This window comes from Danio aesculapii, chromosome 24, assembly GCF_903798145.1.
Source record: "Danio aesculapii chromosome 24, fDanAes4.1, whole genome shotgun sequence".
Lineage (NCBI taxonomy): Eukaryota > Metazoa > Chordata > Actinopteri > Cypriniformes > Danionidae > Danio > Danio aesculapii.
This window is the reverse complement of record NC_079458.1, coordinates 29,636,997-29,653,688: the sequence shown is the minus strand read 5'-3', so window position 1 is coordinate 29,653,688 and position 16,692 is coordinate 29,636,997. Positions and strand designations below refer to the sequence as shown.

At 34.8% G+C, this 16,692-nt stretch overlaps 1 protein-coding gene across 1 annotated transcript in view; it reads right to left on the bottom strand.

Annotated features, from left to right (window-relative positions):
* Positions 1 to 16,692, bottom strand: part of stau2 (staufen double-stranded RNA binding protein 2) — a 239,855-nt gene that overhangs the window by 124,915 nt on the left and 98,248 nt on the right. Inside the window, 3 exon segments of the mRNA XM_056450144.1 lie at positions 1,779 to 1,910; positions 12,885 to 13,022; positions 15,928 to 16,140. Of these exon segments, the coding sequence (XP_056306119.1) occupies positions 1,779 to 1,910; positions 12,885 to 13,022; positions 15,928 to 16,140 (483 nt within the window).

Sequence of the window (16,692 nt, the reverse complement as noted above, 5' to 3'; positions counted from 1 at the left end):
ACAATAATAATAATAATAATAATAATAATAATAATAATAATAATAATAAACAAGAATCATAATAATAAATAACAATAAGTAATAATTAGTAACAATAATAATAAAAATAATAATAATGATAATAATAGTAACAAAAATGTCAATAATGATGATAATAATAATTATTATTATAAATAATAATAATAATAATAATAATAATAATAATAATAATAATAATACTTATTAAAAACAAATTAATGAATATTTAAAAGAAAACAATCACAGTAAAAATATAAACATGAAACCTTTACATTTTTTAATATTTGGATGATCAAAATAATAAATAAATTGTGGTCATCATTACATAATATTTTGACAGCTAAATTAAAAAAATATATTTCATTAAATGTATTTTACTGTAAATTTAATATATAATTTATTTACTGTTCATTCATTTCAAGTAAATGTTTTATCTATTGTGAAAAATGCTGCCTTGATTATGACTTGAATAGTTGAATGACGTAAATGAACTGGCTGTATTTAAAGACATATTGCATTTTGTTTTAAAAGTGCAGTAGGTGATCTGCCAAAATGCTATCCATTAGCATAATATCTTTGAAAACACAGTCCCTCCCCTGCCGTCCAAAGCCACGCCTCCTGAAATCATGAACGCGCACCTTAAAGATGACAGTAAACAACCCACTAGATCATGCCATTTGCCAGTTAAAAAAAACTTTATAGTACTTTATAATACTACAATTCCAAACGAAAAACTGTATTGTATCTAGCACGTTTTCAGTGTAGCAACCTGTCTTAATGAAATACTTTGGCCATGGTGTCATTCTTCCTCCAGTGTGCAAAAGTAATTTTCCAACATTGATTCAGGATTTAAAAACAATTTTGATTCAGCATTTGTTTTTACCACTGTCACACTCTCTCATGCGTGTGCACAGGCAAATGGTGGATCAGCATGAATGGGGTGCACAGATGTACAAATCTGCAAACAGACAGTTTGAGCTACTTATCAGAATTATGGGAATTATCAGATAGACAAATTTTAATTGGATGAACATTTGGTCACACTTTATTTTGATGGTCCGTTTGTTGAATTTAAGTTACATTTCATCTATATGCCAACTAATTCTCATTAGATTATAAGTAGACTGTTAGGTTGGGGTTAGTTTAAGTTATATAGTGTAAGACATATACAGTACTTTCAAAGTTTCTTTTAGTTAGTTAAATGTCTGAAGGAGCAGTATCAACAGATATTAAGCAGACAGTCTACTAATACTCTAATGGACCATCAAAATAAAGTGTTACCGAACATTTTTTGTCTTATGCCTCACCCAGAATATAAAAATACTTATAAATACATTTAGAACATTTACCTTATTTATTACTAATGGAATGTGAAGAGACTTTCAACCAGCACAACAAAAATGTTTCTGAAGACAATCACCTACTGCACCTTTAACTTGTTCAGACTGTGTGCTGTTTTTTAACTCTCAAAGTTCCAACAGCCCATGACTAGAATTTTAAGCATTACAGAGGACCTCTTATATTCTTTAAAGTTCTTTACAGAAGAAAACAAAAATGAAAATCAATAAATAAACAGCCTGAGGTTAACAGCTAATTGCTTTATTTCACTTGAAGTATCACTTTAAAAAGTTTTCATGGCTTCTGTAGTGTTGCAAAGTACTTGACTAATTTAAATTACTAGTAGTTTATAACTTAATATTTCCTAGTAGTAGTGATTTAAAAGTTTTATAGTAGCTTCAACTGCAATGATTGAAACTGACCTTTTCCGGAGTGTTCTGTAATGGAGTTGATGCCTTGTATCCCAATTGAAGCAGCATGGCTTCAGCTGCATTACGCTTGGCCACTTTCTTGTTGGGTCCAGTTCCTGTGGTCACTTCAGTGCCTACTTTCACCTGGAAAAAACAAACAGTGGTAGATGTTCAAGGCTGTAAGGATCTCCACCTCTATAAGTAAATTGTAACTGAATCATTAAAGTCAGCGTGAACCAGCGTGAATAGGTGATGACTTTGAGAGAGCTTAACGTGCTGCAATTTAACCTCTTAGCCAGCGTCAGGACGTGGTGTAAATCCCCAAAAGTGAGTGCTGGTTAACAGGTTAAGAAAACATGTGCAATTACAAAAAGTGCAAGCAAATTGAGAAAAGACCATCTGTTTGACAGCACACGTGCTGAAAATCCTTACAACGCAAACACATAAATAAAAAAAAAAATGAATAAAAAAATTTTTAAAAACACTGCATTTGCACACATCACAAACAACTTAATATAATGCAATGCATTTTCACACAGCACAAACATTTTATAGAAAACGTGCTGCGTTTTCTCACAGTACTTGCAAAAACAACGAAACAGCAAAAAACAAAAAAACGTGATGGACGCCACTGTGACTATTGCTCAGTGAAGTTGTAAGTGATCTTTGAAAGGTGAGTATTTTTGTTGGTTTATTTTATTATAACGATTATATTGTTTTTAGTATTTATTAGCCTAAATAACCATAACTTTAATAGCCAGGTCCATTACGTTTTAGAGTCCTCTTGTAACATTTCCGTTGAGTTCCGTGCTATTTCAATGTGTTGAAATATTTGAAAATTTTTTTTCATAAATTGTTTGTGTTGTGAGAAAATGCAGCGCGCTTTTTAAAAATGTGTTTGCATAGTCTTCACCTGTTTAAAATGTAATACTGGGGCGATGGGTAGCTTTTTTCATGTTTTCAGGGAATGTCTCTCAATCTACAATTTTTAGGGTAACGTTTTCACCATCTTGTCGCAAATTTTGGAAATAACCATTGATCCTAAACCTCGTCTTTTCCTATTGAATGATGATTCTTCAGTAACCCTGACTTTTAATCAAAAACCCACATTCTTCTCAGGATTAACAGCTGCAAAGAAAACAATCATCAGTTCCTGGTTCCCTCCTAATCTCCTGTCAATTCAGCAATGGTTATACTATTTTATAGACAAGGTTCGATTGACAACAATACACTGCCTTAATTAACAGAGCAAAGATTTCAACAATTCTTCATTGGAACCAAATACATGACAATTTGATTTCCATTATTTAAACTTAAGTGATTTAATTTAACAATGTAGGAGAAATTATTAAGATGTCTTTTAAGATATAGGTGACAACAAATTATCTTTTATTTTTGTTTTTTCACGTGCAGCATGTGTAAAGTTCAATGAAGTGTATTTAGCAGCACTAATGCATACAATTAGGTAGATTATATAAATAAAAAAAGGAATGGCAATACATACATGTAAAAACTAAAGGCAAAACTGCATATTGCTAGTAAATGTTTTTCTAAAGAAAAAAATTATGTGCAAGCTATTCTGTAAGCACCAACGAATCTGTCTGAAAACCCAACCAAACAATATTACCATATTCTTGAGCAGTTATAAAAGAGAAATACATTTTGTTGTCAAACTGTCCCTAAACCCAGACAACCATCTTTTGATATTTATTAGAAGGAAAGCAGCAGGTGGGGAGCAATAGTGTGGGCCTGAAAACAGACACGTATTGATGCCCACAGACCAGAGGGGGAACAATGTGGAAATTTTAGAAGCGACAGGGCAGCACAAAGGAAACACACACAGGCAGAGTCTAATGCGACAGTGAAATGAGCATGGAGAATCAGTTAGCACACGTTTAGGGATGCACAGAGTGCTTTAAAGCGACGGATTATCGGATGGAGACAGAAGAGAAGCTTCTCCAACTTGGACGCTTGCTTGATACTTGTTTATTTGTGTGCCAGTGCTGGATGAGCCTCTGACAGAGCAGTCAGAATGAGACTCGGCATGATTTCTTTTTTTCATTTACTACAGTGTTTCATTGCACCATTTCTGCGGATAAAATACTGCATTTTCCCTCCCTGTGGGGAAAAGAATGCTGTACCCAACTCTACTTTTCCTCCATTTTATGGAGGCTCTTCTACCACTATGATATGCTAATTTACTCAGCTACTCTTTCCTTGCTTTACTCCATTGCATTGTGTGTAGTTTTACACAACTCTACTTCATTCATGTCTTTACTAATGTATCTTATATTGTTCATTTTAACTGTATTCTAGCTACTCCCCTGATTTGAATTCTATATAACTCTACCTTGCTCTAAACAACTCTACAGACCTCAAGTCCATTTTATACAACTATGAAGATATCTACTCTAAACAACTCTATCTACACAATTCTATAGAACTCTATCCAACTCTGTAGAACTCTAGATACAGTACTGTATGTTCAGAGCAGTATATCAATTTTTAATTTTATTTTTTGGACTTTTTTCACCTTTATTGTATAGGACAGTGGAGAGTAAGACATAAAAGCATTGAGAGCAGAGAGAGAAAGGCTCTGAGAGTTGGATAAAGCTCTACAGAGGTGTATGAATTAGGATAGAGCTTTATAGACCTGATTGGAGTAGAAATTTTTAGTGTTGAGTTCCGTATAAGGGGGTCATGGTGGTGCAGTGGGTAGCACGATCGCCGTACAGCAAGATGGTCGTTAGTTTGAGCCCCGGCTGGGTTAGTTGGCATTTGTGTGTGGAGTTTGTATATTCTCCCCGTGTTTGCGTGGGTTTCCTCCGGGTGCTCCAGTTTCCCCCCCAGTCCAAAGACATGCGGTACAGGTGAATTAAATAAGTTAAATTGACTGTAGTGTATGTGTGTGAAAGAGTGTGTATGAGTGTTTCCCAGTGAAGGGTTGCATCCCCTGCTTACAAAATATGCTGAAAAAGTTGGTGGTTAATTCCACTGTGGCGACCCATGATTAATAAAGGGACTAAGCCGAAAAGAAAATGAATGAATGAATGGGTTCTTGCTGAAGCTTTGGTTATGATATACGATTTTATCAAGATATTCACATAAGCTGCAAAAAAATTATGTTAACAGGTATAACAACAAAAAAATGTAGTGTATTGCTTTATATGTATATAAGTATAAGACACTGATTGGTATGGTGCGGTTCAGTACGTTTTTTTATGGCCGTTTCCATTGTCAAAAGGTACCAAAAAGCGAACCATAACACTTTTTTGGTACCCTTTTAAATGGTTACCTAGCACAAAACGGTTGAAGGCTATTGAAGGCACAGCTGAAGGCTATTGGTCTACAGAGATATGTCACTAGCTCGTGCACCAATAAACCATAATAATATATACATACAATAATGAGCCATGGTCGACCTGCGCTCAAACAAACCTTGTCGTCGTCTTAATGAACAGCCACAAAGCCAAGAAGAAGAGAATCTACCCTGTGCCCGTAGTTGTTTACAAGGCATCTAAAGTGCGAGTCGCTTCACTTTCTCCAGAGAGCTCATTACCGCTCGCCTTGTGTATACATTTGAAATAACAAACTTGATAATATCATAATATCATAATGTTATGCTCATGATAATAATGTGCGCATGATTATTGAAGTGCTTCTGACATCCTTTCAGAAATGGACAAACGCGAGAGTGAAGCACGAAAAAACAAAGAGCAAATGATTCTTTAAGCAACCTAAAACATGAACAAACTGCCATGTTTAACTATTATCATCACCTTTTGGACTATTATGAACTCGAAATGACAGAATTACTTTCTAACAGAGGTTACATGTGCTAGTGATAAATAAAGATACAGATGAAAGGTTTGCACTGACTGTGTGCTATATGTTGCATGTTGTTTTTGAACCCAAGGACTAAATCTATGCTGTGTGTAGTTTTTCTGTAATTGGAAACATATCAGAGACGATGAGGGTCTGTATGTGTTGATATACGTTACATTTATTTATTTATATTATATAAGTCCTCCTCATATGATATGTGAACGACCCGTACAGCTTTACTTTGACATTTCCTCAAGCAAGAATGACGTTGACTGAAACTTTTTGCCGTACACCACACCACACCAATGGTACCCTTTTGGCAGTGGAAATGCAAGCCTGATAAAGGTGACCTATAGCAATCATGTTTTCCAGGCATGCCTAGAGCACAACAAGTTGAAAACATCTCAACTTTTCAGAATGCTGCAATCGCACCGCGAATCATGTGACAAGAACCAACCAGTAAGCAATGGTCTGTCAGTGGTAGATTCTCAGCGAATGTGGTTGATGGTTGCCAAGCAAAGAAGTGCGCTGAAACTGGTATAGGAAGCGACCCGCCACTTGTTTTGACATTTTATTTTTACACGATATATGAACGGCCTTAAAAAGTAAAAAAAAATATATCATTATTCACTGTATTTTAAAGTGCCCAGAATATCAATGTTTGTGTACCATAAATTTAATTTTTAAATTGAATGTCTAAATAAAACTGTGAAGATCTTTACACTAGATCTAGAACTAGATCCTACTTTATACAACTCAACATAACCATGTAACTCTGCACTGAACAACACCATAGAGTTCTACTATAGACAATTCTACAGCACTCCAGGCTTTAAACAGTCTTTATACAGCTTTTTAGTTCAATCTTAGAGCAGGGGTGCCCAAACTTTTTCGTATGAAAGGCCAAAAACCAAATATCATTGAGAGCTGTGGGCCAAAGGAAAATAAACCAAACCACTTTACATTAAAGTTGCCACAGGTAATTTGCAAATTTATTTAATAAGATTTAAAAGTGAATAGAAAACATTACTTTGCATCAAATTAACTTATGCAGGATAACTTTTTGAATGATAACTTGTTCCAATAAAAACATAAACAATAACATTTATAACACAGTGGAATTCAGTGATGAATACACCAGTCAAGCAGAATCTGCCTTTGACTTGATTTGCTCACCAAAGTCTCTGCATTATTAGGTGACAGTATGTACATTTAAACAAAATCTGATTAATTCACACAATTTAAACAGTTAATTTCAGATAGCTTTTAACAATGAAACAAACAAACAGTTACATTAAATTTGAATTGACAATCTTGAAACATCAACATTATTCTCCCTCTCTTCTCAGATGAGATGGTGGGCCAAATAAAAGGTTACCATGGGCCAACTTTGGTCCATGGGCCCTAGTTTGGGTATCACTGTCTTAGAGCTTTATCTGAACTATGAGCTGAGATCATTGATGTCTGTGGAGGATGAGGGAGCTCTCAGATTTAATCTAAAATATCTTAATCTGTGTTCTGAAGATGAACGAAGGTCTCAGGGGATGGGAATGACATGAGTGTGAATAATAAATAACAGAACTTTCATTTTTGGGTGAACTAATCCCTTTAACTCCACATATCTCTACTTGACTCCAATCTCTAACATGTCTCAGTCCGAATGAGATAATGTGCATGAGTTCTGATTGGTCATCTTAAGCTGAGGATTTAGATTCTTTCATGATTTACAGTCAAAAACTAGAAATCAATAGCAGATTCAAGTTGGAGGCATTTCAACATATATGTGGAAATCTGAAGTGATCTCGAGCCAATTCTGCCTGTATCTGTGCGTCTTTGTTCAGAGACTGAGAACTGCTCTTATGCTAACAAGGGGGTTCATTTTTTCCTGTATGAGGTAAAAGCCTTTTTTTATTCACTGGGCAACAAGAAGTACAGTTATTGTTGTTTTAATGACCTGCAATAAACCAGTGGACACCAGCCAGTGATGTAATGTGTGCTAAGTGCATATGTGTTTTTATTTTTAAAACAATTAAATTAAAAGTGAATTCTCATGCATGGGATACAATACACCAATGACATAAAGGCACACACTTGTTGAGCTAGGCACAATGTTTTTGCATAACATTGTGCACAAGTTTTGAAATATGCTTGGATCAACAAGGACAAGTTACTTTTGTCACTTAAGTAGTGTTGTCACGATAATTTTAAAAATGTCTATTTCCCGCTATAATTTGAGCGATGACTCAACAGAGCTCAATATTTAGCGTGAAATAGACATTAAAAAAATTTCAGTACTGATTAGTACCAAAATTCCCCCATTCCAATTGCCAATTCACACCGCACAGACAAATGAACACTAACAAACAATTTGGCCACTGTATTTAGATTGTGTTTATGTATTTAGGTTGTGAAAAATTTGTGTCATGCTCATACAGCCCCAACAATTGCCACCCAGAATTATTTAACAATTGATTAAATGATCCTTCTGAGCTAATAAGGCATTTATTTGAAGCCTTTCTGGTACCCTGTCTGATTAAGTCAAAGTTTGTCGGAAAATCATGTCACTCTGCTGAGACAATCCCTGATCCAAACAACGACAGTTCAATGTCTTCAGTCAGGAGAAAACAAACTCTGACTAAGTGCAACAAACATCGACAGAGACAACAAACTGATCCAACAGTGGATCATTCGTGTGTACACTGTGAATTTACATAATGTTAACTAAATTAAAAAAAACATGGCTACAGAGTGATAGATGTATAAAAAAAAAAAAAAAAAAAAAAAATATATATATATATATATATATATATATATATATATATATATAAAAATAGAACTTTTATGATCGTCATCATTCATCAGGCAAAATTGGAACTAAATAAGATGCTTTATAAAAATAAACCAATTGTTTTATTTAAATAAAAAGCGTAGTGAATGTGCTCTTAAGGTGTTTTTGGTTGAAGTTTATGTAATATTGATTGTTATTGTTACGTTGATAGTTTTGCAAGAAATATTTCAGACTTGTCTATCTAGGCTCTATTTTAACGATGTAGACACAAAGTCTAAAGTGCATGATGCAACATTAAGGAAGTGTCCGAATCCACTTTTGCTATTTTAAAGATGGAAAATATGGTTTGCGTCCTGGCGCATGGTCTAGGGGTTGTGCTTAATCTCTTAATGAGTTATGAGTGTGTTTTGAGCATAATGTGCATGAAACAGATTCTCATCTCCCATTCCCTTTGAGAGTCAGTTGCATCATGCTATGGCGCATTTGCAATTTACATGGCGGACTTTGTAAGTGGAAAAACTGAATTCTTTACTAGCGAGAAAACAGTTAAATATTTAATTTAATTTGTTTCATTAAATATTTAATTTTGTTTGTTAAGTGCAAAGATTTGTTTCAAAACTATTTCTAAATTGAGTTCTAATTTTCAGCAATGAATGAACAATAATAACAAAGGATGAGTATCGTTAAGGTTTTAACGGTATTACTACTTTTATTGATACCACTTATCGGTTTGGTACTTTAATGGTTCTCTTATCAGTACTTTTTGTAGGGTTTTTTTTATGACAGAAAAAAAACTAATTGAACAGAATCAACAACACTTTGTTTTATTTTTACACTTTTAATATAAAATAAAACTAAACCTATAATTGAAAAACAAATAAATATTTTTTTCCTGTAAAAGAATGTACAATGGTTTGAAGGAAACTGACTTTCAGTTTAACCATTCTTCTGGATAAAAACCAACATTTTTTTCTTGGTTGTGTTGCCTACAGTTTAAAGTACCCTCTTTGAGTTGCAAAATGTAGTTAAATGAGATGATGTTTATGATTTTTCATTAACCAATTTAGTTTTGGAGCATCTTGCAATGTAAAAATAAGTCGTTTTTTTATCATTTCTTAATAAGCATAGTTTTTCTTATTAGGCTATTTATAGGCTATATTTATAAATACAGCTGATGTAAAAGCATTTTTTATTTTTTTTTAATTTATTTAGACTACTGCAAAAATAAATACTGTTTTCATTGTAACAGAATGTGTGTGTGTTTATTTAACTATCAATGTTATACTAATTTAGGTGATTGACAGCTGACATAACGGTGCGGATGATGTAACGCTTCCGTTAAGCTGGAATTATACTTTCGCCTGCTGCCGCATCGCGCACCTCCGCTGACTGCGTGCGCACCTTGTGAAATGGACTTGCCGCGTTCGCCGTTGTGATATTCTTTTAAACGACAGGGGGCGGTCAAAAGAAACCCACCGTAAAATCAGACGGATAAACAGAGAAGTAGGAAGTTTCCGGAACTACGACATACCATAACATCATTCAATATTTGTAAACTAATAATTTTTTTTATTGTTTTTATACATTATTTTAATTATTATAAGCAGTTTTATAACCATTCAAGATTTTTTTTAATCAAACCTTGATGCATCACTTGCTTTTGTTCATATCTCGGATAGTTTTACCATTTAAAGTTTATTACAATATTATTCACAAGAGAACAAGAGTTGCTCTGCAAATATATATTTTATTATGGCATGAATAAAAGCAAAAAAATAAAGCACACTTACTAAAAAATACTGATGTTTTTTTTTTTAGATTTAGCCCGCTCCACATACATATACATCAGTGTAAAAGCTATGACTGGTGGAAAAACATATTCTGTCATTGTGTACCTGGGTCTCCACTTTTGCCATGGCCTCTTTTGGCATAAACAAACTTATCCCTCAGGTTTTTCTAAACTTTTTAACGTAAACTTTCCTCCTTTCACACTGCTGTTGCTATTTCTAGCAAATAATTATTGGTCATCACTTGCTTTTGTTCATATCTCGGACAGTTATACCTATTACAATTTATTAAAATTTTAATGACAACAGAACATGGGTTTCTCTACAAATATATGTTTTATTATCGCAAAAATAAAGCAAAAAAAAGCAAACTTACTAAAAAAATACAGATGTTTTTTAGATTTAGCCCGCTCCACAATTCAGAAATTATTGTCTGGCTAGTTTCTGTCCTATACTTATGCTAAAACGGTAATAATGGTCCAACGTGATTACACCAATAAAGCCCAGAGAAACAGAGCATCAGTATACTGTAAACCAATAGGTTTAAATATTCCTTTCCAGTTATCAAAGAAATAATTCTGTGAATCAGTGTAAATTAGTGTAAAATCTTTGTCTGGTGGAAAAACATTTCTGTAATTGTGTACCTGGGTCTCCACTTTTGCCATGACCTCTTTTACTTTTAATAAACTTATCCTTCAGGGGTTTCCAAACCTTTTAACAAAAACTTTCTCCTTTCCCACTGCTGTTGCAATTTCTAGTCAAGAATTATTGATCATCTGGTTATCTCTCTGATCACGGGTCATAAAGATGTGTGTACGATGATCCTGTTTCAGACAAAATCTCTTCAAAGGGTTTCATATTCAACTCAAATCAAACGCGGCGCCGCGCGCACTGTTCGCTCTAGTCACAAAAAATGCCGCGCACACCGGCAGCTGAAATCATGGCGCGCGCACCCAAAGCGAACATCCGCAAACTCCGCGATGACGTCACATTCAACGCGCGCACTTAAGCAAACAAGCGGACGCATCGAGTATAATCCTGGCTTTAGTAGCTAGGGAGTCAAAAACTTTTCATTACTTTTCATTGCAGTTTATGCACTTTTGAAAGATACTTTCACTTAGCCAGATTGCTTGTGTTTTTGCTTATACAAGAAAACAACTTGTTGAGGTTGTTGCAAAAGACATTGTCGCTGTCCACTTGGGAAATACAACCCGTTTGGTTCACTCCGCAAGCTTACGAGCTGTGTGTGTGCGCGAGTCTGTGTCGCGAGCTACGTGTGTGCGCTTAGCGCGAGCCTCTGCTGAGTATGCGCGCACAACCGAGAACTGTGGAGGCTTTTATATTTGACACGCTCGCCAGAAACAGGAGCCTTTCTCATGAAAGATTGCCAACTGTGCAGACGAATATCGCAAATTAGAAAAGGCTGTTCAGTTAATTTTGCTACTGTAAGTAATGTTTATTCAGCAATAATTTTACAGTACTGATAGCAGAACCGTTAACGTCAGAGCTTATCGATACTTCAGTCTTTAACACCGAAACTTTAGCACCGAAACTGATAACGTACAGAATTTCTTTACCCATGCATAATAATAAATATATTTGTATTTGCTGTACATCCTGTGTGTATTAAGCAATGTGTACACGTTTGGATCTGCATAGGAGAACAATTAAGGCACTCTGTGCTGGACTTTAGACAAGCTTTTAGTTGGTCAATGGCTAAGTCTATTTTCAGTTCCTCAAAATAGCAAACAATGCAAACAATTAACGCACCTCCATTTAGACCGAAACACACGAGTCCACAAAGTGACGCAAATGGATTTGCCATTTGTTTCGTAACCCATCCCTAATAATAACGAAGTGTGGTCAAAAAACTTTATATTTAAAGTTATATCTGCAAAACCTGACAGGTGGACAAATCTAAACTTGTTTTCATTAAAGCAAATACAAATATGCATTTAATAAATAATACTGCTAATAATAATAACATTATACAAATGCAAATAGTCATGAATAAACTGAGTTTGCCATTTAAACAACGTGGTGCAAAATGTGAAAATTACTGTTGCGCTAGTCTGAAAATAGCAACAAATCACACATACATGTCTTGCGCCTTATTGCGCTGGGTCTGTCTGTCTGTCTGTCTATTTATCCATCCATCCATCAAAGTTTCTGCTGTAGGCCTACATAATCAGTTCCACCGGTTAAAACAAATAGATGTTGTTACTTTTGTTCAGACAGCGAGTGGAATCACTGTATTTCCGCTACTCCAAAGGCCAAAAGATTCTCTAAAATTTAAAAACTGCAAAAACACATTTATTTCTTCTTTAAGACCTCTAATGACATCTATTTTTAACTCAACTTTTTTTGTTTTACTAAATTTGGGTATTTTCATGGGTATAAGGTTAGAAACATGCTTGGAACTTACTGTTGTCACATAAAGGACCTGAATTGAAACTAATGCATTAATGACTGCAATTTTCAAGAGGGACTTTGCAACTGTGTTTGTGTGTTAACAGTCTCTGGCTGACTTTGACAAAGATGAAGGTCAGTGGTAATCAGAGCCGGAGGAGGTGACAGTCTTTCTGATTAAGACGGATTGCACAGTGGGAGGTTATCAGTGTTTGTGCAGGACTCATCTGTCCTTCACTCCCCCCTTCTTGGCCTCAGAGTTTTTTCTTTTGCTTTATACCTTTTGATTTGCTTTCTTATTAATCTTACCTGCATGATGAATTCTCTCCGGCGAGGCATCCCTCTCTCTGAAAGCAGCATGTATTCGGGCTCCTTCTCCTTTTTGGCCTGCTGAATCTGAGCCAGTCTGCTAATAGGGTTCATGCCCTGTCCGTACTCTGGTCCTGTCTGATAGAGAAACGGAGAATGAAAAAGAAAATGAGAATGAGGATGAGAGACTGATAAAGCAGCAGGCGGACGGATGGACGGCTGGTTAATGTTCACGTCGGTAACTCTGTCAGGAAAATGACAAAAGACTGAATGAGCATGTGTGAATGAGTGACTGACTGAGTGAGGAAATAAACAGTCTGCGTTATATATAAAATGCTTTCAAATGGTCTTGAATTTACAAAAGAGAACAGTCTAATTGGCTTGCATGTTGTTCTGAACATGTACAGCTTTCCATTTTCTGTACAACACATCATATGAAACTTTTTCTTTTTTTTTATAAATACAGTTATTATTTAATAAAACAACTGGAGACTGAATTGTGACTGTCAAACACCAAAGGACAATGCTTTTCATAATTATGCAATCTGTAACTCATGAAAGACCCAAACAAAATCTGAGCAAGTTTGTTGACTCCATCATTTTATCTATTTACTTACAAGAATATGTATAAATGTATACATTTAGTGTTATTTTTCCATATTTTTATTTCTAAATCTTGAGATGTTTAGATGATTAGTCTGTACAATACAATTTGTAAAGAAATATTTTCTATGTCTAACAGTGGATGTATTATATGAGACCTAGAGCCCTATCATACACATCAATAAGGCGCAAGATGTGTTTTGTTGCGCGCAATAAGGTGCGATTTGTTGCTATTTTCTGATCAACGCAACCCTAATTTTCACATTTTGCAGCACGTTGTTTAAATAGCAAATTTATTTGCGCCCCTTTGTGGACTCATGGGCGTGCTGGTCTAAATTAGAGGTGTGTTAAGGCGCATCATTGGCCCTTTGCTATTTTGAAGAACTGAAATAGACTGTGCCACTGACGATCTAAAAACAGGTCTACAGTCCAACACAGATTGCGTTAGTTATGCGCCTATGTGAGTTCAAATGCTTACACATTGCTTAAATCACACAGGATGTACAACAATACACAAATATCTTTACATATGAAAATAATAGAATTAAAATGTTACAAAAATTATTATTTTCTACATAAATATAAAATCCTCTACCTCCGTGCCTCATCTCGGGGGGCTTTTTTAGTTTATTCATAACAATTTGCATTTGAATAATGTTAATATTATTAGCAGTATTATTTCTTATATGCATATTTATATTTGCTTTAAAAAAAACAAGGTTAGTTTTGTCCACCTGTCAATAGGATGTTTGTTTGGATAGAACTCGGATAGAACTTGTATATAAGTGTGTTTTTTTTTTTACCACACTTCATTACTATAGTTCATTTATTCGTTTGCTGGAAACTACATTAAAATTAGAATTAAAAATAGTTTTGAAACAAATCTTTGAGATGAGACTCTGATTGGTTTAATGTACGTTATGCTCAAAACACACCCATATCTCATTAAGAGAATAAGCACAACGCTGTTAGACCACGCACCAGGGTGCAGAGCATATTTTTCCATCCTTTAACAGCAAAAGTGGATTCGGACATGCTCTTAATGCTTTTGTGCCATGCGTTTTCGACTTTGTCCACTGCCCTGGGTGTATGCTTATGTTGTGTATTTGTGTGTGTGTTCTCACTTCTCATTTAAAATGTGTGTGTGCACTTGTATGTGTTAAAATCAGAGGATCAATTTCGAGTATGGATAAAACAAGTATGGTTGACTGACTTCAATACACTTTTGTTAACCAAAGAAGTGTCTCTAATTTACTTAATTTGCATTTTAAACCTTAAAAATATTAACAAGTTGTATTTTTCAAAAATTGTATCTGTTAGGTTTTCAACTCCTATACACAAATCAATAATGTTTTTTACAAAATTCTGCGCAGAAATAACAAAAGAAGTCTCTTGTTAGACTCTAAAAGATATGAATCATGTCAACCACTTTTTTGACTATTTATGGTGATTCTTACATTAGACAGAATGTCATTAAAGAAGCAACCATTGTTTATTACTTCAGAGTGAACAATTCATTGAAAGGTAGTATTCAAAATTATAGAAGTATTTTTTTCCTACTATGGAAGTCGGGTCCAGGTACCACCATTCTTCAATAATCTTCTTTTGTGTTCAACAGGAGAACACAACTCAATAGTTTAAAACCATATGAGGGAAAATAAACAATGAGGTAATTAATTTTTAGGTGAACTATCCCTTTAAAATCTGTGTGTTGGTCATGATTTCAAGTATTGCAGTATTCTTTCTATTTTTTTTTAACACAAACATACAAGCGTTGGGGTCAGAAAGATTTTTTGCTTTTAACAGATTTACTCAAAAGAATTCATTAAACCAATAATTCATCCAAAAAAATTATTTGCTGTTAATTTTCTCACCCTTAGATCATACAAGATTTAGATTAAGTTTTATCTTCTGTGGAACATTCTGAAAAACTGCATATTATTTTACAGTGTCCTTGTTACAATAAATAATATTATTTATCTACATCCACTTGATATATGGTTAGGGTTAGGATAAGTGTTAGGTGTATGGTTAGATTAGATTTAGATGAAACACTAAAGAAGATATTTTGAAGAATGCTGGAAAAACTAATTCTATGGAGGTCAATGGATTACAGGTTTCTTCAAAACATCTTTTGAGTTCGACATAAGAAAAAAATAACTAACTGGTTCAGAACAAGACAAAGGTGAGTGAAAGATGGCAGAATTTTTATTTTAGGTGTCATACTTAGTAGTACAGATGCTTTATGCATTAGCATTGCTATATAAAGCTAGAAGAATCAGAAAATGGTACTCTGTATCGGCCAATCACAATGACAAGAAATCAATACTCAGGCCTGAGGGTGAGTAAATTAACAGCAAATTTTATTTTTGGGATGAAATATTATTACAGTAAAACTCTCCACTACTTTCCAATTACTTCTGCTCCATAATCAACCCACCTTTAATATGGTCTTGGGACGCTTCTTGTAATGCACTTTGGGTTTCTCCACAACAGGAAGCACTGGCAGTTTCTTTAGCTCCTGTAGAATGGAGAGGGCCGCTCTCTTCTTTGAGAGTTTCTTACTATTCCCCTCGCCCTCGGCCGAGAACTCTCCCACCGTCACACGTGTGAGGAAACTCTTCATGTGCGGGGGTCCGCTTTCCTTCAGCACCTGAGGGCCATGTAATGAACACGTTACACAAGAGAACACGCATGCATGCAGAAGTGGGAACAGCAGTTATTCCAGTCACGCTCTCTTTCTCCATGCCCCTTAGGCCATGTCTGCTGCACTCTCTCATGCTTCTGCACTTTCTCTTCCTCCATCTCACCAGCAGAAATGGGAATTCTGCTAATTAGACTCACTACAATCGAGCTGTCCGCTTTAACAGCCAGATCGATAACTCAAAAAGAAAGAGAGAGGCCACTGGAACATTGGAGATGGCACCTGGTTCTTAACTTGCACACCACATATGAATATGCATGAATATGCACAAGAATGAATATAAATCAGAGGCAGAGGTCATGCATATTTAATACCGTCTTAAAGACATTTTTAGCTTTGTTTACATTTAGCTACAGTACTTTTCTGTTTTGCAGGAAAAAATATCTTATATTGAATGTATTTTGTAAATTTGTTTAGGCATACAGTGTCTCAACATTTAAGAGAATTTCCACTGAAGGAGCTGCAGTCAATATACTTCTCATTGAACAAATCAAAGGTCAG